The sequence below is a fragment of the Mastigoproctus giganteus genome, chromosome 8 (assembly GCF_048544385.1).
Source record: "Mastigoproctus giganteus isolate SK-2022 chromosome 8, ASM4854438v1, whole genome shotgun sequence".
NCBI classification, from domain to species: domain Eukaryota; kingdom Metazoa; phylum Arthropoda; class Arachnida; order Uropygi; family Thelyphonidae; genus Mastigoproctus; species Mastigoproctus giganteus.
Genome location: NC_143582.1, coordinates 37,572,876 through 37,597,369, shown reverse-complemented (window position 1 = coordinate 37,597,369; position 24,494 = coordinate 37,572,876). Strand labels below are relative to the sequence as shown.

Here is a 24,494-nt window from a genome sequence, read left to right as displayed (position 1 = left end):
GTTTCCAGCTATTTCGAGTGGACGGGCGGGTGCGTATCTGGCGAAAACCTCACGAAGCTATCCACCCGTCATGTCAACAAGGAACTCTTCAGGTAGGTGGACAGTCGGTAATGGTCTGGGGCGTGTTCATCTGGCACACTTTGGGACCTGTTGTACGTCTAGATGCATCTCTGAATGGTCCAGGTTACGTGTCCATCCTTGCAGACCATCTGCATCCCTTCATGATCATCGTGCACCCATCCACAGGGCAATGTACTCTTCCAGCAGGGCAGTGTGCCTCCACATAGAGCCATGGTGACTAGAACATGGTTCGAAGAGCATTCCGAAGATTTTACCACTATGAAATGGCCTCCCCGTTCACTGGACACGAATTCTGTGGAGCATCTTTGGGATGTTGTGGAAAGGTCCGTTCGAGCTTTGGTTCCTCCACCCAGGAATGTGACGGAATTATGCACGGCGGTGCAGCAAGCATGGATGTAAATACCTGTGGAACGCTTTTGTGACCTAGTGGGCTAAATGCCTCGCCGTGTGACTGCCGTTATCCGGGCGAAAGGTGGGCCTACCGGTTACCAGGTCGGTATCCTATGATTTCTGTGCACTTGGTTTACATTAACACAGTTGATTTAAAACTTATTATTTGCAATTACTTATTTTATGTACATGAGGAGATTTTAAAAACTGTTCATTACTCCCTCCCGCTAATTTCAAGAATCGTTAATATGAAGGGTGGGCAACAGTAGCGTAGCTACCCTTTTTCGGGCTCGGAGGCAAAGAACATGTTCTGGCCCCTACATAATTAATGAAAATTGCAAAAAGAGGAGACAGCCAAAGATGCCGGTCCCCTAAAGGGCCCGGAGGAAATTGCCTTGCCTGCCTACGTGGTAGCTACGCCACTGGTGGGCAACCTTCGGCTCGCGGGCCAACTCCAGTCCGTGAACGTGCGTAATCCGGCCCGAGGTCGTTTTCAAAATATATATAATAAACGGCTCGTCGTTTATTATATATATTTTTGAATTAATGGAATTTCTGACGTAAATTTAGAAAATACTCTCTGCATTGCTATTACAAATATCGATCCAGTTATCGATTCACTGATAAAAATAAACAGTATCAAATCTTTCATTAAATATTTTTTATATTATGCAATTTTATATTTTTATGCAGTTTTTGTTCCTATAATTGTATTGTTGTAATTTTATCATGAATTTGTATTTAATTTTTCTTATCAGTAAAGTTAATTATATGTACGTGTATGCATAAATATTACAATAAATAACATAAAGCAGCTTATGACAATTTTTTATACACCACTTTAATAATCCTAAAAATCGTGGAAAGCTTAAAAAAAAAAAAACATTGGCACGTGTGTACCTCATAGACATTTTATTTGGTCCGCCAATTATAAAAGTTACCCATCTCTGATTTATACCATTATAAACTATAATAATATACAAAAAAGGCGAAGAGATTTATTAGTTGGAAGAAAAACTGAAATACACTCACACGTCCTTGAACCAGTTCGTAATTATTTTTTCATAGCACGAAATTAAACCATTTTCCTTATTTTGCGGATTCAAAGATTTCGGATGGGAGGGGGACCCGATTTCCCTTTTTGTCGCTGCAATTTATATTGGTTACCTATCTAAAGCTACTCACATTTAAAATATCAACGTAATAGCTCAATTTACACCCTCTTGAATATATTATATTAATGGAATATTTATACATTGCGTATTACTTTTTAAGGACCTTTAAACACAAGTTCCATGGGATGATTTAAAAGTGGTCCACGTGAAACACGAGTAAAATTTGACATAGCTATTGTGATATGAAAAAGCGCACTAGTTCGGTGCATGCATTGTGCTCGTGCTACTTGGCTGACATCTGCGCAGTGTCTACTGGGAAATCACCGTAAAGTACTAGAATGGCGAGTTGGCCCCCGCACGTCAGACTGCACTTCGAATTCACCAGACATGGGGATCAGCAATCAGAAGCCTCACTGCGAGTGTGTTATTGGTGAAGGGTGCCTTCAGCAAGGCGGAAAAAATATGGAGTATATGAGGAATCCAAAATTACACAAGGTAAGCTAGGTTTTTCTCTTTTTAACTGCAGTATTGATTTTATTTCAGACGCAGTAAAGAGAGTAAATAACCGCGCAGGCCAAGTTAACCTTACCAAACACGTGTGCCAAAAATACGTAAATATAGCAAGCAATGTTTTCCTTGTCAAATTTGATTATAGGAGAAACGTGATTTAAATTCGACTGACGATGCTTTGAGCAAGATATAAAATTTGTACAAAAGTGAGTTTCAGAGGTAAAATACGCCCCGAGATATAACTGCGTAATCAAAATATTCATTTGAGAGGGGGTAAAAACAAACAAAACGTATTAGATTTGAAAATTTAGTGCTTCTCTGCTGACTTATCTCGACTTTTTTAGCGCGTCGTAAAAATTTCCGAATTTTTGATGATTAAATTAATCATTTTAGAAAATCAGAACCGCATTCTTTCACTAAGGAAACCTGCTTTGATTGAACCTGGAAAATATGATTTATCGGCATGAAAAACCAGATGAAACGCACTGAAAGAACTTCGCCGAATAAGTTAATTACTGGACAGGTGTACAGATATAGAAAGAAGATTAACAAAAAATGTAAACTTTAATCAAAATTTCTTAGTCAATAATTTTTATAAACTCGAAGACCAAAGTCACACTCTTCATAATATATGACTAAACCTGCAATTTTATAACGATGTTATACATATTTAAAATTATTTATTTGGGGAATATTAATTGCATTTATAAAATATTAAGATATTTTATTAATGAAACCTCACAATAGCGCCATTTTATTATTTGTGTTTGAATTATGAAACTGTCGTCCGCACCAAGAAACAAATGACCACATTAATCTGTCTTGTGTGTGGTAGACATAGGTAACAGGTCACAAAAGACCTGCTATCGATCGGAAAGCATACAGACGTATCTTCTGCCACTCGGCTGTTAAACGTATCTTCTGCGACGTAATACTGTCGTTTGGCTTATCTAGTAAAATTAGGTACAGGATAATCGTTTTTTTCTGGCTGACATGATCTTGAATTTAACTCAAATCAAATGACTATTTGGTCATCAGATAGTATAATTTTATTTAAATAAATGAATTCGCAAGAAAAGTTTACTTTTTAAAAAGCGAAATTAGACAAATTTTTATCATCATGGTCCCAGAGATGATGTAATATAAATTTTCTCCGTCAGATTTATTAATAATGAGACAGTACTCCTTCTTCTGAGACCTATCGACTTTTTCTTAATTCTTGTAAATAAGACCAATAAGAAATTTTGTCCAACTTGTGTAGAAATCAGCATTAAGGTATAACGCCACAGTATTATAGCATGTAATTAGTCGTACGTTTAGGATTTCTTTCATTTTTAAATTTTGTAGCATCACAAAACACCCGTTTATTTGAAGTCTCTCAAAATAATTTTTTAAAAATATAAAGTTTCAAAGTCCTGACCAATTCGTTTCAGTAATCCACTGCTCTTTCCCTGTAAAAAACGCTTCCCGGCAGAAGACTTGCAGACCGTAGTACGAATGAGTACTTTTATTCGAAAAGCAAACATTTAAATTCTGAAGAATGGTCTTTTACGAGATCGGAGACGGTCTTTTCATGAAAAAGAATTAAGAGTTGAATTTTTTTTTTTTTTTTTTTTTTTTGTAATTAGTCATGTAAATTCATGAGTTTGTGGGTAGTAAATGGATGGCCAGTGCTCAAAACAGAAGGAACTGGAAAGTTGCTGGAGAGGCCTTCATCCTGCAGTGGATTGAAAATGGTTGATGATGATGACTTTAGTCTATATAGCAACCAGCATTAGGCTTTGTCAAATGGATTATTTATTATACTGGATTATACAGATTTTAATTTTAAAACTGGTTTTTATTTTAAAAACAGCAATTTATAAATAATGTAAGCCAAGCTAGAGGATTATTTTTGCATTTTAACTGTTATTTTTTTAGTTCAAAGATAAGCATTCAAGCCCCTATCCATGGACTTGCCGCGAGCCAGCTTGAATTCACTTGAGTCTTACCGACTTCTCCCATAGCTTAATGCAATCTATTTAGAGTAAGCTTTTGGAATCCTCTTATACCATTCCTTTCTATCCTGGCCCAAGACCCCTCTAACTCCGCTCATCTCCATGTCTAGAGTCTTCATTAAAATTTTACTTTTCATACCCTGCTCGTTACTCTGCCAGAAATAATTTCACTCTAAAAAAAAACTTTTTCTGTTTTCAGTAGCCTTCAGAGTTGAAGCGATAATCCTCAGGGCTTTACGATTGCCTATAATAAGGGAGTACCTAAGTGCGGATTATTTAAAATCATACTTCATTCAAAGGAAGTTGCCATATGAAGCATTGTCCAAAATGTTATTTAAAAATTTTCCCGAAAAATATCATCTCCCAGAGATGGAAAAGCTGAAAACATGTCATATCGTGTTCCACACGCTTGCCTGGAAGTACTGTTCACGTTCAAACACGTTTAGAACTTGACAGGAGCCAATTGACTCCATTTTTAAGTACGTAAGAAGATGACATTTTAAATTCCGGTTTTCTTATGGGGCAACTGTAAAATGTCGATGAGTGAGCAGCGTCACAATTTGGGTGCTACTAAGACTATATAAAACACTTAAGATTGTTATCGCAATCGTATAGTGAGGGGTCGATGAAACACTCAAACCTAGTGTACAAGCAGCATAAACTCCAATCGGACAAGATCAAAGGTAACGTGATTTTGGAAATTTTAGCCATAAAGATATCGTTCACCAGAATTAATACTAGAAAGTCGAGCTGCGAAAAGAGCTGTACGTCGAAATGCTTCGCATTCTAAGAGACTATCACAAGGATTTGCCCCCGGAGAGATAGGATCAAGGATACTGGATTTTTCCGCATGGTAATACACCGCACACAAGCTCCTCCTAGTTAAATAGTGCCACTCCCCAGTGAACCCATCGAAGTCACCATTCAGTAAATCAGACCTGGGGAATCATGACAGTGGTTACGATTATTAGTGCTGGTGTGCACTACGCTATATTAAGGATAAAAAAGGCCTGCCCACTTCATTCTGACACTGTGGAGTGAGCAAGGAGATGAAAGCCTAGTGAATGATCTTGAGTCGCCTATTGTTTTCCTTCTTTTGCTATAGTAGAGTAGATGAATTATAAATCGCCACATCTCCAAGGGAACAATCACAGAACATAAGAAGAATAAGAACTCTTTATTATATACAGAAAGCACATTGCTGTATACAACTCCCTTCACGGCTACAAGCCAGGGGTTTACATAATAAACACAAAAAAAAAAAAAAAAAACAGAAGCATTATGACTCCTGAAAGGTTTGAACACTGGGATGATGGATTCAAGGCAGTAATGAATAGGTCTCCGGGAGCAGGTTCTAAGGTCCTCTGACGCGGTCCTGGGAAGGAAGTCGACCGAATACTTTCTGCCTATATGCCTTGTCGACTGCAAATTTATAGAGGTCGCTGTCCAAGGACTGTATGTCTTGCAGCATTTGCACAGGTAGGAACCGATCAGATAGCTTTAACCGGTTTCGAATGGCCTCTAGGATTGGGTTAGCCCTAAGGCTTGGGACCGGGATCCTCCATCCGCAGTTAGCCCAGAAATCTGGTACTGAAATAATGCCGACCATCATTTTGATGGCAAAGACGAGTCTTCTCGCTTGAATGATGTCAGGAAGACGTCTCATGTTGAGAACTGCCGCCATTTGGGTGGTCCTTGGTGTAGGGGGGAGCCGAAATTTCCATATGGCCCACTTCAGTAGCCAGAATTCCCCCGCGAAAATCCGTCTAAGATGGGTCGTAGCAGTTGAAGTCCAGACTTCGGCGCCATAGAGTATGACACGTCTTAATATATCTGGTCCCAACAGCCTGGTCATGGACATTCACTGGTTGTTGTTTAATCATCCACCGGAGTCGACAGAACTTTATTTGCAATTTGCAAGTGGTCTATGTGCGGTAGAAAGGAGAGCTTTTGATCAAAAATAACGCCCAGATCTGTATGTTGTTGGATGGCAGAAATCGCCATCCTCTTAAAATGGGTTGTACTATTGTTGGGCTCCGTCTGAGAGAGAGAGAAAGTCAACTGTTTTTCACTTCTCAGGATTGATTTGAAGTCTGAAACCGGAGAGGAAGGCCTCAAGGTTCCGGATTTTCTGAAGGATTAAGGTATTGATGTATTCAGCAGTGTCTCCAGGGCTGATGGTAGTAAACAGTTTTATGTCATCGGCAAAGGTGAGGATATCAGTTCGGCCTGTCACAAATGGCACGAGAACAGCTGAGAATAAGATTCCGGATAGGATCCCGCCTTGTGGGAATCCAGCTGTAATAGTCCTGGTATAGCGCAGATTGCCATCGCGCACAATAATGGTCCTGTTCTCCAGCATTGCCTGAATAAACCAGAGCACGTCTCCACCAATGAGGTAATACTCACGTAGTAGCCTTGCCAATGCGTGAACGGATACGGAATCAAATGCTGCCTGGACGTCGATATACGTAACGGTGATTTCCGAACGGTGCTCAGATGCCTCGAGGATCTTGGTAGTAGTGATGACTAGATTTGTAGCAGTGGATATTGACCGGGTAGCATAGTGGATCTGCGGTAGCTGTTGTGGCATAATTTGGATGGTTAATGTTCTTAGAAGAGATTTCTCAAAGAGCTTTAATAGGCATGATGCAGAGGAAATTGGACGGAAGTGACTGGGCTGAGAAGCAGAGCGTGTTTTCGGCAGCGGGCTTACTAGATAGACATGCCACATAGGAGGAAAAATATTTTGATTAAGGATCTTGTTAAATAACGACAGGATAGGATCAACAACAAATGTACTGAGGCATTTCAGCATAAACTGAGGAATTCCGTAGGCACCTGATGCAGCCCTAGGTGCTAAGCTATTCATTGCGTCGATCAGCTGGTATTTGGTGAAGTGAACTGAATTTAAGGGGTCTGTCGAAATCGGATTGATTGTGAATTCCATTGGCGTAGTGGATTCTGGCTGAGCAGCGAACCTAGTTATATGGTCGAGCCAGCTGCTCATATTGAGTGAGTCAATGGCGTCCTCTGATTGGATTCTATGGAAGGGCTTCCCCTTATTTATGGTATCCTCTAGGTGAAGTTTTATTGCCTCCCTCTTGTTCTGAATAAAATGCGCCCTAGCTCGGGAATAGGCAATTCTGTCCGAGGGTGAACCGGAGTTTTTCCACTTTTTGTGAAAATTCTGTTTAACGTGGAAACTTTCAGAGACTTTTGGATTCCACCAGGCCTTTGAATGCTCTGTGGTGGTTAGTTTCTTCATTGCAGCATAGAGAGAAACAGTGGCTATCCATCTTGTCATCAGGTCAATCCCGAGTTCGGGATCACATTCCTCAAGGACATCCCAAGGGATTGCTTGAGCCGCGTAAACACACTTTTCAGGATTAAGGTATTTGGGCGCTGTAATTGTTTTGGTTGTGACTTTCCTTCTTCCAGAAGTGATGAGTATTTCTATTTGCACAGAGAGAATGATGGGGTTATGATCAGACTATATATTGCTTGTAGATTAGCCACACAATTTTCTGACACGAACGCAAGGTCTAATGTGCTTTCGCCCTTCGTGGGTGGTGTGCTAACCAGTTTGAGACCTAATATATCTAGACGCTGACTCAGTCTCCTCTTGAGGTTTCCCTGAGTATTCGGGAGGTTGAAATCCCCACACACGACGTGTTTCAGTGATGAATGGAGATGGTTAAGCAGCCAGTTGAGGAGTTCATCAACTACTTGTGCGTCTGGAACCGGTGGGATCCACCCGGTGTAGGGAGGACGATAATTCTACCAACTGTGCTACCCAAGCGGGTAGCACAGTTGGTAGAATTATCGTCCTCCCTACACCGCGTGGAAAAGACCCTGAGTTCGAATCCTGTCGATGACGTTAGGAATTTTTATGGGCCTTTTTCACAACGCGGCTGAGTTAGTTGGCCTCAGGCGAGGGTAATGACTTTTGCGTTCATCTGACAGGCAAATCGACCACAGAACATACACAATTTACAGACATAATATACAGGGTGTCTCAAAAATGTTGGTACAAACGTTTAGGGGAAGTAGCTAACATCTACAGGAATGTGAATCGCAAGGAACCCATAACCGGAAACGTCACGGGAAAGTAGTAGCAGAGGCACAATAAGCAGAAATGACCCAAGAGTAATTAGTGGCAAACATTTATTTGACATAATATTAACAATGGAGTATGAGATGGATGCATTTCACGATGTTAAAACAGGTGCTCGAAGGTTCTACCATGAGACGCGATGCATGCATGACACCGACGCAGCATGGATTGACGGACATGGTCGAACACACCTGGAGTTTCTTTGACAGTAGCAGCAGCGCAGACGAGTCTTGCCACGAGATCCATTTCCGTCTCCACAGGCGATTCATACACGATAGGTTTGAGGGCCCCCCACAGAAAGATATCAAGGCTCGATAAATCAGGTGAGCGTAGGAGCCAGGCAACGGGTCCAACACGGCCAATCCATCGACGCCCAAAACGCCTGTTCAAATGGTCACGAACACACCTTCCATAATGGGCGGGCGTCCCGTCATGTTGAAACCAAATGTTGCGTCTCACATTTGCTGGAACATCGTAAAGTAACCCTGGTAGTTCAAGAAAGATCCGATATTTAGCGGAGTTCATGCGGGATGGTAACAGGTATGGGCCGACTAAGCAGTCACCGACCATACCTGCCCACACATTTATTGCGAAGCGATGTTGTGCCGCATGGGGACGCACACCGTGTGGGTTGTCGTGAGCCCACACATGAGCATTGTGCTGATTGAATAAGACTTCCCCAGTGAAATAAGCCTCATCCGTGAACAAAACATAGGCTGGAAAATTCAAGTCTTGAACACTTTCTTGGAGGAACCACCGCGCAAAAGCCACACGTGCAGGATGATCTTGGGGGAGCAGTAACTGAACCCTTTGGAGATGAAAGGGGTGTAAGGAATCGTCGTGCCAGACATTCTGTACACTGCAACGAGACACTCCTAAGGCAGAGGCAACGACATGTGTGCTGGTAGTAGGATTATTCTGGACGGCATTCAACACACTTTCTTTCATGGCGGGAGTTCGCGTCGAACGTGGTCTTCCCCACTACTCCTGTTACCTCTAAATGACCCATAATCGCACAAATTTTGATGCACACGCGCAAATAAACGGTGGTCCGGTACATGTCTCTCTGGGAAGCGTTCTCCGTAAATTCGTTGAGCGGCTCGTCCATTTCCCTCTGCTAATCCATACACTAGGTGCATGTCTGCCAGCTCACAGTTCGTATATCGATGCATGCTCTTCGTGCGGCGACTACTGCTTGAATAAGTAAACCAGAAATTTTCCCTCTCGCGAACTGATGAACAGCGCCGTCTACCGACTTACGGTGACCTTTCCGGTTATGGGTTCCTATGCGATTCACATTCCTTTAGATGTTACCTACCTCCCCTAAACGTTTTTACCAATATTTTTGAGACACCCTGTATACGGTGCAATGTTTCTTAAGTCGCTGATTTTCTCACAGCAAACAAACTTTAAGGTAACATGGTCACTAGTATATCTAACACTTAGACTGACGGACGACATGAGGTTATAATATTTCATTTGTCCTTTACTTAAAATTGCCCATTAGAATGAAGTAATTTGATTCTCACTGGTGTTGGCCATCGAATCCTTTGAACGTTCAGTTATTCGATTTTTTATAATACAAGTCACTTATCGAGTTGGACGACTCAATCATCTAAATTGAGTTATTCGCTTACTAGCATCACTAGCATCTCCCTAAATAAGGAATAATAGTGTGAAAACATCCAGAAGCCTTGAGTCGTTTCAGAGATTAAAACATTTAAATTGTTATCCATTGAAAGGTACTGAGAAGATGCTGAGACGCTATTATGATTGAAGCCTATAGACGTGACATATGGCGCCTCCGTAGCCAGGTGGGAAGGAGCAGCAGTGCGTAGCACACGCTTCTTGATTAGACCGGGGTCGACCCCATGAGCCACCAAATACGGAGGATGCGGAAAGGTCAGGAAATGACCACCGCATATTCCCGGAGGAATATGGCCTTAGTTGCTAATGCTCCTAAAAACCAAATAACAACAACGTGACATATAATGCCTTCCTATGGTGTGTATCCAATAATTTTGCGGTCGCTGGCACAAATTGTTGGAAAAATGTGCTGCGCAAGGGCACTAGAAAAAAATGGGGTAGGGATCATATAGAAAATTGGCTTTTATGTCTTAAATAGTGTACTGATTATCTGTATCTTTTTTATGTTTTTTAACAGGCTGGGCTAACGCATAACTTCAAAATCTACTATTGTGTTTCGGAAAATATCAAACATACAGAAACAATGCTTTAGCTGGTAAAAAAATAATAATAAATAAATAATAATAATAAATAAAAATTCCTGAAATAAATCAACAGAAGAGGTTTAAGATAAAGCCACCTTTGTTACTGTTATCGAACTGAGTCAAGGTAAAAGTTGCGCGAAAAATTAATCCGTTATCAGTTTTCCGATGGATAAAAAAGGCGATAAAAGGAAAGGAAAGGTGACATGGCATTTTAGTCAACCGAAATGGTTTTCTACCAATGTACATAATAATGAGCTATTATGTTGTGCTTGTCCAAAGAACCTTTAGCAAGATCTAGTTATAAATTTAATTTTATTGTAGGGTTATAATAAGAAAGCAAAAAAAAAAAAGTTAGATTTTTTTAAAATTTAAGTACTCATAATGCAAATGATTGACTTTCACAAAACAAACATTTTCATTAGCAGTTTTTTTTTACCCTTTATTTAATCATTATAGATATTTTTGTTAACTTGGTAGAAATTGCCATCCATTAAATTTGGTTTAAATAAAACAATAAACATTAGTATTCCATTTTATTTATTCAGCATATATGTTCATTTTTCTCCTTCGAATACGAGGACAACTTGGCTTCAGTATAAAGAATGTGTAAAATAAACATATATGTACCATGCCTTTCTTTGGAAAAATTATAATAATATTATTATTTATATATTGTAAACAAATGTTTTGATGAATAAATTGCAACGTATTATTATTTAATTAACAAACAAATGAAATTATAATATTAGTAGGTAATTTTTATTAAATAAATTTAATATTTAATTTGATTATCAATAATAAAATAAATTGATTCTAAAAATATATATAGAATTATTAAATTATATGGAGTTAGAACTATTCTGCCCTCCCGTATGGGTGTTTTTTTTTTTTTTTTTTTTTATACAGCTAGCATTAGCTGTAAAAAACTGCTTTCTCAACGGTTTGCACTAGTATTGCACTACTTTCAAAAAAATTACACACCAAAAGATTAATCTTCCCCTTACGAAAAGATGAGGCGATGGTAAAGTGACCAGATCCTTAGTATTCCAATGCGGGGCATTTGGGGGAGGAGAATGTTACAACCCCCTAGAAACAATATACACACATTTTTTAAAATTTTTTTTTTTTTATTTATAAAAAAAATTCACATACAAATTATGAATTAAATACATAATACTTCTTTGAACTAAACTTATAAAATAAAATATCACACTTCTTAAAAAAAAATCAAAAAACAAATATAGCCTGTATATACAGGGTGATTCACTACCAGTGCGACAAACTTGCAGGAGGTGTAGGGGCAACAAAGACGAATCGGATTCACATAGCATTGCAGAGTCCAAAATGCCTTCGTCATGCGGTAGAGGACGTTGAACGGGAGGTCGCATGAACAGCGATCCAGCTGGAAGTCAGCATTTGCGAACCAGTTCCCGAGGCAGTAGGATGGATGAGTATTCAAACGTTGAACTGGCCGACATGCACCTCGCGTATGGAGCTGCGGACTGTAACGGACCCGCCGCTCTGCGCTTGTACCATGAACGATTCCCGCACAGGCGTGCTCCTTATCATACGACTTTCGCACGTGTGCACAGAAGGTTACGTGAGACTGGTTGTTTCAAGAGAGGTACCATGAATCGAGAGCGAACGACGAGGACGCCAGACAATGAGGAGAATGTCCTACGTCTTGCAGAAGGCAATCGGAGTACGAGTATTCGAGCGATAGGCCAACGATTGGGTATTTCCCAATCCACTGTATGGAGGATACTGTCAACAAACCAAATGAGTTCATACCATCTGCAACGCGTCCAATCATTGGAGCCTGCGGATTATCCACTCCGGAGGACTTTTGCTACTTGGTTTCTTCAACAGAAACGGTTCGCAAAGGCTGAAATTCAATATGGGACCCCTCATCATGTTGGACAGACAACTTGTGTGATCGAGACCCGCTAATCTCCGTAAAATTAGATAAATGCTAATTTATCGTGATTTTCTCTTGTAGAGAATCTGTCTTCATTTTGAATTTAAAACGATGTTTTGAATTTATACTAAATAAAAATTGGATAATAAATATAATGTATAGGATATTAAGAAATATTAAAATTTTGAAATATTATATTTTAAGTCAGGAAGGTACCCCTCATGTTAAATATCTCTAGGGATGAAAATATCTCGTGTAAAAATATCTCTAGCGATCGTCATCAGTTGATTCCTAGTGGGATCAACTGACGATGTAATCAACAGTAAATTCCGAGTGGGAGAAGCATTCAAGGAATTAATCTTGGAAGCTACTAAAAGTTTCATACCTATTAAGAAATATTGTTCAAGGTTTAGGCCTAAATGGTTATCAAATGAACTAATAAGACTCGTGACAGAGAAGAAAAATGCATGGGATGCATATAAATTATCAAGCGACTCAGAAGCCTATGGCAGATATAAGCTAGTCTCTAATCAGGTCATAAAGGAGGTTAGCAGGCAAAGGCAGATTACGAGAAATCTTTGGCAAAGGATGCTAAGAAAAACAGCAAGGATTTCTTTACTTATATTAACTCTAAAAGGAAGGGGATGAATCTCATTGGTCCACTTGATATCGATGGTTCGACTGTTGATGATCCTGCTCAGATAGCAAACAAACTGAATGAGTATTTTGCATCTACATTCACAGATGAGGAATTATTAAGGTTTGAAAATGGCAGAAGGTTATCAAATTGTAGCAGGATACTTAATGATTTTGTAATAACTGAAAGCAAAGTGGAGGAGAAATTGTTGAAGTTAAACATAAGAAAAGAACCTGGGGTGGATGGGATCTATCCAGTTATATTAAAGGAGGCGGCAAAACAACTAAGCAAACCCTGAGCCATAATTTTGAGAGCATCCTTGGACTCAACGGAGATCCCACGGACTGGAGATGTGCAAATGTATCCCCAATTCACAAAGGGGGATCGAAGGGTGATACGAGTAATTACAGACCAGTTAGTTTAACTTCTGTTCCGGGTAAAATAATGGAGTCACTGGTTAAAGATGCATTGCAGGATCATCTAGACAAGACTGCAGCAATAATTTAGACACAGCGTGGGTTTGTTAAGGGAAAGTCTTGTCTAACAAATTTCATAGGATATTATGATGTGGTTACAAAGAAACTGGATGCAAAAAATAATTTTGATATCATATATTTGGATTTCAGGAATGCTTTTGACACTGTTGTGCATGGAAGACTATTGTACAAATTGGAGCAGAATGTTATTAAGGGTAAGTTGCTACAATGGATAAAAGGATGGTTGAGTGGGAGAAGACAGAGGGTGGTAATCAATGGGTGCTGCTCTTCGTGGACTGTTATTAGTGGAGTCCCACAGGGTTCAGTGTTGGGTCCACTGTTGTTTTGTATATTTATCAGTGATATTGATGAAGGTATATCAGGCTGTGTCGAAGTTCGCAGATGATACAAAGGTTGGCAGAGTTGTTAATGGCAGTAATGGCAGTGTGCTACTGCAACAGGATCTTGAAATGGGCAGATGGGCTAAGAAGTGGCAACTGAAGTTTAACCTTGACAAATGCGAAGTACTCCATATGGGTAGAAGTAACCCCAGAGAAACGCACCAACTGTGTGGTACTACACTTCAGGTGGTATGAAATGAAAAAGACCTGAGAGTAATTGTGCAGTCAGATATGAAGTTTTCTGAGCAATGCAGACAGGCTGCCAGGGCAGGTCATGGGGTTTTGTCAATGATATATAGGAATTTTGCTAGTAGGGAAAAGGAGGTGATTGTCCCTCTGTATAAGGCAATGGTCAGGCCACGCCTTGAGTACTTCGTACAGGTCTGGAGGCCTCATTTTAGGAAGGATATAGAGTTGCTAGAACAAGTACAGAAAAGTGCAACAAGATTGGTGAGAGGAACAAAGGGGTGCACTTATGAAGAAAGGTTTAAGTTCTGCAAATTGACAGAGAAGGGCAACAAGATTGGTGAGGGGAATGAAGGGATCCTCTTACCAAGAGAAGCTTAAGTTCTGCAAATTGCAGTGGCTGGAGACTAGGCACCTGCGCAGTGATCTGATTGAGGTGTATTAGGCCTTCAATGGGTTGAGCACGCTGAATTCTGATGGGATCCTTCCACTTGTTCAGATTACAAACCTAAGGGGGCATAAATTCAAATTAAGAAAAGACAGATGTAGAATAGATGTGCGGAAATTTGCCTTTAGCCACCGGGTGGTTAATTGCTGGAACAAACTTCCATCTGTCGTCGTGGAAGTTGATAGGTTAAATAAATTTAAGGAGGAACTGGACAGGCATTTGGAGGGAATGGTGTGATTTTTTTTTTTTTTTTTTTGGCTGATGCTGTATAAGCTCATAACACTTGCTTTCTTGCACCACATGTTGCTACTACTGCTACGCTACATGACGAACAGAAGGTTGTGTGAAGGACATGAACTGAGAAAAAGTTGTTTATTAGAAGGGGAAAAAACATTTATTAGAGGAGTCATGTTTTTAATCGACTTTCATTTTTGTTTAGTGAAAAAAGGTTGTTTTTTCCTGTGAAAATACAATAAAAATACATGGTTCTTTTAACAATAAAAACAAGAGAAATTAAATATATTTTTCCGCTGAGTAAATTTTTTTTAATAATTCTTCATTAGGGTCCGTAGTCTAACGAAGGACTCGTATAATGTCATCGGTTGTCTGTCTGTCCGTCCGTCTGTCACAGCATTGTATCTCTGGAACCACTCAACCTATTGACTTGAAATTTTGCATGGGTTTCTACATCATGTGAGCCAATATAATGCCATATCGATCGTTGTTTACAAAAATTTGTCTGAGAAGTGGAGGGAGACAAATGTTGTCGACAACCTATAGCTTATTATACATCTTTGGAAAGAGCTCAACGACAAGTTTAAGATATGATTTTAAAATATTTTTAAAATTAAATATCGGGGGCTGGACAGGAAAATGTGAGTAATTTTCGTGGCCCCCTCTATTTCCGTCGCTAATAGAGCTAAAAATTTTAAAATCACATTAGCTATGCGTTATTCGATGCTTATCAAGGGAAAATTATTCCGATTGAAATCTATCATTTACTTTTTTGTGTTAAAATTAAAAAACCAATTTTTTATTGCACTTCAATAGCGCGCTTCTTTGTACTAAGTAACTCTCCTTTTGGTGACAAAAAGGTGGCTAAATAGTTAGTTAATAATTCTATAAAGGTCATTTATAAATTTTGCGATGAAGTATTTTTTAACAATTTTCAAAGCTGGGGTTGTCTCGGAGTCTTGCACGGTCCTCGCCTGCCAGTCGCTTATCCCCTAAGACTATATTCGCTTCTCCAGGAAGAAGTCGAAGTCGCTTCTCCCACCCTTGTCATTCACAGCAACTGGAAAGATTCAAATAGGCAACGTTTTCGTTAGTTCCTCAGTTTTAGGGCAAGCCGGAGTACTAGAAACTTTTTTCAGTTACCATAAAGCTCTCTGTTTTTGAGATACTACACTAATGACAATTCGTGACTACGAACCCTTCATCCTGAGTGCCCAGCACTCAGTAGTTGACCGATTTATTATTTTGTAGTATTGCTTTCAGCGTTTCTACGGTCAGTTTTTTTTTTTTTTTTTTTTTTCTGTTGATGTCCAAAACTTATTTACTACCGAAAAATATTTCTGTTGTACCATTTGTTCCCGGCAAACATAATGCAAATGATTTGCATTATGTTAAACATTAAATATAGAGGCTACATGTCCAATCCGGGACAGTTTACAATGTGGGGCAAACAACTGAAATCCAGGACATCTGGTCACTTTAGGCAATGGCTAAGTAGTGGATGAAGCTTTTGCAATCTAATTTTATCTCTAAAAGTTAACCTCCCACTAATTTAAAATGTTTGAAAGAAGTGCAATGCCAGGGCAAATTGCGAAGGCGAAGTCTGATGACACATTGGTCATACTCTATTTAGGCCACTCACATTCCCGCAAATACACACTATAATGGTAAGTGGATATGTCTTTATTGACCATTTGGCTAGAGTTCGCTATGTGATATCTAGAATACTGACATAGAAAAAGAGTAGTCTCAAGTACATTATGATTTGCAGTTCTTATGAGTTAAATCCTGGGACGTCTGGTATAACCCTAATCATGTACAGAGTTTTTCACACCTGTGAATTCCAAACGCATTTTAAAAGAGTATATGAATTATTTTTTATGGTTGCTGCTTTTGTATTCTACACTTTTTTTTTAGCTGTGTCGGATATTTTATTATTTTCCATCTTTAAATTAAAATCGCTAGCTCTCCTGAAAATGGCAAAAAGAAATTTTTCCAATCAGTTGTGGATCTGTACCACCTTGGGGGGGGGGGGGGGGGCAAAATATAATATAACCTCAGTTATCTGAAGCTGTTTATGTTTCATATAAACACAAATTATATGCGTATCTTTCCTTTCAAAATCCACTGCAGATTCCAAAATGTTCTCTTTAGTGACCGCCATCTTGTTTCAAGATGGCTGCCCGAAATAAAAATTATCCGTTGAGTTTGGTTTGGGTAGGTCTCTAAACTGATAATTCCAATCATTTGAGTGATGGTAGCTATCTTGTTTCAAAATGGTAAATCGAAATAAAAACACCTGGAAAGTTGAACTTGGTGCTCTTCTCATTTTCTTTGAAGAGTGAATTTGAGGACGATTTGATAAGTTCGCACTCCGATTTTGAAAGGTAGGCAAAAGTGGAAATTTGGTCAAAAAAACAGAGAAAAGAAACCTGAAAAACATTATTAATTGCTAAATTATCAACCATCCTAAATTAGAACTGAATTGTCCTTGCAAAACATAATAATGCACATAATGATTCAGTAATTCACTTGAATCGTTCCCAGCTTGATATACATTTTTATTTCTGTGTTTTATCTTTTCTTACGTAGTTTTAATTTTCAATTATTTTTATGATCTGAAAAATGTAGACATGCGATTACGTTCCAGCATGTAATGGTGTGTCTACATTTGAGTGGTGCGTTATTATTATGAGCTAAAAGCAGAACACAAACATTCTGTTTCGTCAAGCACACTTTTTAAAACCTTGGAACTCGCTATAAAAGAACTATATTACGTTTTGAATGCAGTTATACCAACATTACTTATATACAGTTCTTTTTGGTGAGTCGGCTAAATATTCTTTTACCAACATTTGCCATCCAAATGTTAACTACATGGGCTACATATCAATTCATTTGCTTGTTTTATTTTTAGAAATGGCGAATGACAACGTGGATTACAACACACGAATTTTTTTTTTTTAATGGTTAAAATAGATTTTAAGTGGTTTCCAATAGCTGAAAGTTCAGTACAGTATTATAAACACAAAAGTTAATAGATAAAAATAGCATTTATATTCACTATTTTCATTGCTTACTTTTCGCTTCCTTAAATAGAATCTTTTCGCTGATTCTTTTGTACACGTACAGAAGAGTTTCCTGTTCGTCTAGTAAATGCAATTAATAACGGATATTTCTTGGAAATGGAAACTGGCTAGACATTGCTGAAACAAGTGCATGATATCCCCAGTTGTTGATAATAAAATCATTTATTTGCTTTATATTATTGCATTTATTTGTCTACCTAAAAAAAATTAGGTACAGTATCAAGTTTTGATACTGTCTTCGTTACATCAATTTAATGCAGTATAAAGTGTGTATAAAAATTTTGACCCTCCAATTTACAATTTATTTATTAAAGTATGTTTAAAATTAAATAAAATACTTTGAAATAGCAGCAGCATATGAAATAACGTCAGTATTACTTTACAATTGGTTCCGTATTTTTATTATTTTTTTTTTTTAAGTGTTGTTGTCTCATAACCTGAGACCTTATGCGTCCCATCTACTGGAACTGGCCCACCTTTCCGTGGTGTGGACGAGTATCTAGAAGCAGCCTTCCTGGTGATAGCTGCTTCTGGGTAGCCAAGAGGTCAGCATAACACAACATGCATTAAACTACACGAACATTGCACTATTACACGCTGGCCTGTTTTGCAGAGTCTGTTCAATGTACAAAGAAACAAGGTGGATTTGAACGGACGTTCTAGGAGCCACCCTACCTATACACACACATGTCCACATGTAATTTGAGCAAATTTTCAGATCTCCTTTTTTTGATACGGGAATGAAAATTGATTTCTTCCAATCTGATGATTACTGTCCCGTTTCGCAAATGATTACAATCATTTTATGAAAAAAAACTCGGCGCCCTTCACACCTGTAGCTCTAATCAACTCTGCTGGGATTTCATCAGTTCCAAGTGACTTGCCACACGTCAGTTCTCTGGCTTTTTCGACTTCTTCCTTCAGTGGAACTGGTTCATGATCACACCCTTGAAAACGGAGTAGCAGATTATTAGTGTCAGCAGGTGCTACGAAGAGCTGTTCACAGTATTCTTTCCACCTTCCTTTAATTGTGTTCTCCTCTGTTAAAATTGCCCCCTTTGGAGTTCTTAATAACATTGGGTTTTGGAAGGAACTTTACTCTTTAGGACTTAATAATATCATACATCTTCTTAGTGTTGTTCCGTTTGTTGCGGTATTCAATTTCTTTACACTTTCGATTGATATAATCCTGTTTGTCCTGGGCTAAAACAACGCTTGATGACTTTACTTAGTTCCTGATACTCTTCGTTTCCGTGTTCGCCCTGAGCTTTTGCAGTTCTTCTCTGTTCGGTAAGATTAAAAGTGGCTTCTGTAATCCATGGCTTCCTAATCTTTTTCCTTTCTCTAATGTATCTATTTGCTGAATCCTTAATAATGCTTTTTGTATTTCCCACATTTTCCCACGCAGCATTTCTTCATCTAGTTCTAATAGAGCTTAAAAACGATTGTTTGTTTCAATTATATAATCGTTAGCAATATTTTCTACATCCAGTCGTCTAGGAAAAACCGTATTCATTATCCTTTTCAGCTTAAACTTGAGAATGGTGTGAAGTAACTTATGATTACTACCACAATCTGCACCAGGAAGTGTATTCGCCGTGATTAAACTGAAACGCCATCTTTGCTGAATAAGGATGTAATCGATTTGATTCCTTGTTTTATGATCAGGAGATTTCCATGTGTAGAGTCTTCTCGGGTGTTACATATGACAAGACTGTTCAGATGACAAAATTCAATTAATCTTTTTCCCTCGTTAATTTCTAGTGCCAAGACCAAACCTACCACATTTCGGATTAGGACTGTCTTGCCTACTTTTGCATTGATTGAAATCACTCATGAGTATCAGAACATTCTTTGGTAGCTCTGGTAGCACCGAACAATTAATTGCAGTTCCAGGTCATCTCCGTTATTTGGCCTTCTCACCTCGATACAGTAGGAGAGCAAAAACCTGTCGGTTAAGACGATCTCAGTGCAGCTACATTGGTATCTTTAGCTGGCCCATAATTAAGCAGGCATGCGCGATAGGCCTTTATGCACGACTACCTATGCAGTATTGTCTTATGGCATCCCAAAGGCACACAAGAAAAATGTTTACAATGAAGCAAAGACCTTGGACCAGACAGCAATGAAGGTTAGTAACATTTATTTACGAGTCCAGCTTTTAGTTTTCACTGTGATTCCACCTGGGTTGGGTTACAAAATGTATGAAAATCACAGAAATAGCACTGAACTTTAAAGGAAGCTTTCAATATCTGAAGTCCTAAGATGTAAGAAAGAATTTCTATAGACGTGCAAATTGTCTCCTCTTATTCAAATGGATACCAGAAGGCAATTTGAGTAACGAGATCCTACCTTGAGCAAGGACAACGACGATTTTTTAAAAAAAAGAGAATTTGAGTTTCTTCATTGAAATGCAAGAATACCGCTGTATGAGACTGCTACTGCTTTATTAGTTTTTTTTCCTAAGCAAGATTGCTTGATTTATTGGCAAAAGGGAAGCTTTTTTTTTTTTTTTTTTTTTTTTTTTTTTTAGTAAATCAGTTTTTGAAGTTCGTGAATATGTCATTCTTCTAGAAAAACAAAGTTTTTGGAGATCCCTAGAACATTATAATAATCAACACCATCTAAGGAATAAAGATCTGTATATTAGGTATACAGAGATCTTAGGTATAATCTCTTAAATACCTTAAAAAAAAAAAGAAAAAAAAAGTAGTCTATCCTAATTGTAAATAAGTGCTTTTATTTGAACACCTGTACCTTATGCAATTCTAAAAATTCTTAAATCCGTTTTATTCTCATTTCGGATAATGTTTTCAGGTTTTTGGCATTTTGTCATCTGCCTGAAAAGTTCAATAACATTATCTAGTGCTATAAAAATAACCGATGACGTCATTGTCCTGGTTGCATGAATCGATCTGTGCTTTTCTCTGCATTGACAGCCCCACCGACGCCTTAATAGCCAACAAAAAGGTCACTGCAGCTAAAAAGAAAATTCGTATCTCGTGAGAGTGATGGTGATGCAGATAGCCTTTTTTTGGTGGGGAAAAGTTTTAGATATTTTGGGGAAAAAATGTTGTTGAGCGGAGAAAAAATTCTTGTTGAGTAAATTAAGAATTTGATTCTTAGTGCTGTTATTTTATAACGTGCGCCCAGGCAACGAAGATCATGAGGCGTCAGTATTTCGTGTCTGCTCTTAAGCCAATTTTACTGTGTTATGCAGAAATCAAAACCCGAGCTTCCTGGAGAGTTTTTTTTTTTTTTTTTTTTCTCTCTCTCTCTTCGAAGGGAAGTTTGTATTTCTAAAGATTCTAAATGCATTTTTATATCCTTACAACGCAAACAAAAAAAAAAAAGAGAACATTTTGCTACAACGAATCATTTGTTGCAACGAAATTTCGTGCGAATATTGCTAAAAATTATTTGAAAAGAATCTTTCTTCAGGTAAATTCTACTGAACTTTTCTAATATACCTATATAAATACTAATTTCTGCTTTATTTTACTTCAATATAAACTTAAAAGTCAATAATAATAAAATTACGAAATGTGTGTTGCAGAAGTAACAATATACTTGTATTTATTCACCGTATCGTTTCGAAAGCATATTTTATATATAAGGAATAAAACTACACATTCAGAAATACATACAGGAGATACAACTTATTGTTACTTTTCACTTATTAATGCTTAACTTCTTATCAATTTGCATTAATATGAAAATTGAAATTCTGAAGTCAAATTTATCCCTCCTCAGAAAACTCTTCAATTCGAAAGTTAATTACCTGTTATTTGGGAAGTGATTTGATGGAACATTCCCTGAGATCACGCCAACTGAAGCCTAACTTATTTTTCAACTCAACTTCCTCTCTGTCTGATTTCACGTATTAATTCCTTAAACATTGATCCTATCCTTGCTTCTGATGGTATTATTTTTACCTGGCATGTAAAAGAATTACTGAAAAGCACTCTACGTTATCTAGTCTTAATATACACACTCATTTACACTATTTCCCAAATGTAGTACTTTATTTTCGATTATTGACATTGACTCTTTCCCTATAAATTAGTGTTTGTGACAGTAGTCATCTGCTGTTTATCTTTAATCCAATTTTGTTATTGTTTTTGTTTCTATTTCTTTTGTTGTTAATATTAATGATGCAAGTCTTCTACCCTCTCGGCTGTGTTGGGATGTGCTGGTTATGGTGCCCATCCAGTCGTATTTTTGACTTGCTTGGTTGTTGTACTCCAATCCAACCTATTCCAGCTGGAACATTTGACTTTAAAAAGGTAGATCTAATCGAAATGTCCCTCTAACCAAGTTTGAGTGCTGCCCCTAATTAAATTTCGCAGAAAGACTGCGTGTGAATAGCACCAACACTTTGGCATTTTTGTCTTTTGTATGCGATGCACGCGTTTCCTCCCCCCCCCCTTTTCTCAACCAGCACATGATCTTTGTACTGTACCGATATAACATCAGTATAAACTGCGGTTCAAGGATGTTTATCTACGGTATCACTTTCAGACACGCTTGTATTCGACGTCATGAAGCACTTTTACCCGTTGATCTTTTTTAGTAACTTTCTTGAACGATTATTAAACACATGTGGGACAGATATCCTATAATTGATCTTGCGGAAGGAAGATAAGAAATGACCTCAGTTTATTTACAGGAAAATTCAAGGGAAGGACAAAGTCTGTGTGCTTGGCGAACTGCTTAAAAAATAAACATACAAAGAAGTAATTTCTGGTGCTTTCACTGAAGCCAAGCTGGTAATGGAAAAGACAAGAATCGAATTTCTATTTATTTTCTGCACAATACTGTATATAAGTTAAATCATTTATTGCCAATTAAAAAACAAAATGGGGGGGGGGGAGTAATAGCCCGGTACAGATATATATATATTTATTTTTATTTTTTTTTTATTAAAACGTGAACAGTAGATACATTTTCAACAACAACTATTTACATTCTATGTACAAAGCAAAAAAAGGAAAGATAAAGAAAACTTTTTAGAATGAAATACAAACATTTCAATTTCAGGAATTAAGAAACAGTTTCTTGGCGTTGGATCATTCTCATATTAAGTGTCACACGTTGAAGGTGATGGACTGTTCAGTGATGGTGAAGAGGTGACCGCCACTGTTCCATTCACTGTTAAGATGATCCACAGTTTCTGGTCTTTTGCTGTGGAATTCGAGTAGAAGTCTGCTCTGCAACTTCCTCCTTAGGCTCCACTCCACGTGCCTCCTGTCGACAGGAGGCACGTCGTCACTGCTTCTTGTGTGCTTCAAGTAGAAGTTGTAAATGACAGCCTTGGCCGAAATCAATAGGAAATTGCAGGTGGTGTGTGCTGTCTGCTCAGAGTGAAGTAGGCGTGGTTTCAGGCAAGGGTGGGCGTGGTTTCAGGCAAGCTTTGCTGCATCCAAAGCGTATTTGACGAGTTCCTTGTTCACAGGGTATGCCAGGTATATGTGTTCCAGGGTACCTGAAGTGGCGCAGAAGAGGCAGTAGTTTGAGGAGCATAACCCGAAGATTTGTAGCTTGACTGGGGTGGGAAGGATGTTGTGCCACAGTCTCCACTGGATGTCTGCATCCGATTTGGAACATTTCGTCCTGTACGGAAGGTTCCACTGAAAGTTTTAATGGTGGCTTGTGGCGAGTGGAGAGGAGTGTAGGGACAGCTTGGCAGGTGGATGACGGGGAAATAGTGGTTGTATGGCGAGACATGATTAGCTGATAGACTTTTTTGGAGGGTGCAGGAGACAGAGGTACCGTGTCTTCTGGTGATGTGATGATGAAGGTTGGTGTAGGCGAGGATCCAGTGACATTTCCAATCCCTTTAGTTATAGTGATGTCTGGAAGAGCTTGTGTGATCGCTGATTTTAGATGTCTGTATTGCTGCTTTGCATTTATGGTTTTAATGGGCAAATCTTCTGATCCTTTCCATTCAACGCTTGGTGTCAGGAAGTCGCCTATGGTTCTTATTCCTGCCCAGTTCCACATAGGGAAGAAGAGCATATCATGATTTGCAGGGTCTATTATTCTTTTATTGTAGAAGAGCGGTTCTGAAAGTATTCCGGGAAGGAATGTTCTCTCAAGATTATGGTGAAGGTTTAGCTTTTTCCAGCGGTATAGTGCGTCTTTATAAAACGGCGGTAGTTTGAGTGGTGCTGGTGCTATATCCATTCTCAGTATTGTTGAAAGAGATAGTCCTCTAGTGGCTGTTGCTAGTAGTTTATCCGTAGTGTCGGAATGTGGGTATTTTGTTTGCAGCGTCTTAAGAAGAAAGGTGATCCGGAATGCTGTGATTTTGTCGTCAAGAGAGACCAACCCTTGACCCCCGTGAGTAAGTGGCTGGCTAAGTTTGGAGCAGGACATCCAGTTGGTTTTGTTCCAGAAGCTTCGGACAGATGCCTGGATTTGGTGGAGGAAGTCAACAGGTGGAGTGAGAATTTTGAAGGTGTGCCAGAGAACGCTTGCCGCCATATGATTGACCACAAGCACTCTCCCTCTCAGCGAAGATGTGGCGCACACGCTTCTCCATTTCCCGAGTACTTTGTTGAAACGACTCAGCAATTCGGGTCAGTTCTTCTGGGAGAAAAGGAGGGTATTGTCGAGGTACACACTTAGGTATTTCTGTCCCTCGCTGGACTATGTGCATTCG

General features: G+C 38.7%; 1 protein-coding gene across 1 annotated transcript in view; it reads left to right on the top strand.

Annotated features, from left to right (window-relative positions):
* The first annotated feature begins 1,894 nt into the window (after positions 1-1,894).
* LOC150081453 (NADP-dependent malic enzyme-like) overlaps positions 1,895-24,494 on the top strand; it is a 125,016-nt gene continuing 102,416 nt past the window's right edge. The window contains exon 1 of the mRNA XM_090379310.1: positions 1,895-2,081. Coding sequence (XP_090235436.1) covers positions 1,974-2,081 — 108 coding nt within the window. The 5' untranslated portion in view covers positions 1,895-1,973. The remainder of the gene's footprint in view (positions 2,082-24,494) is intronic.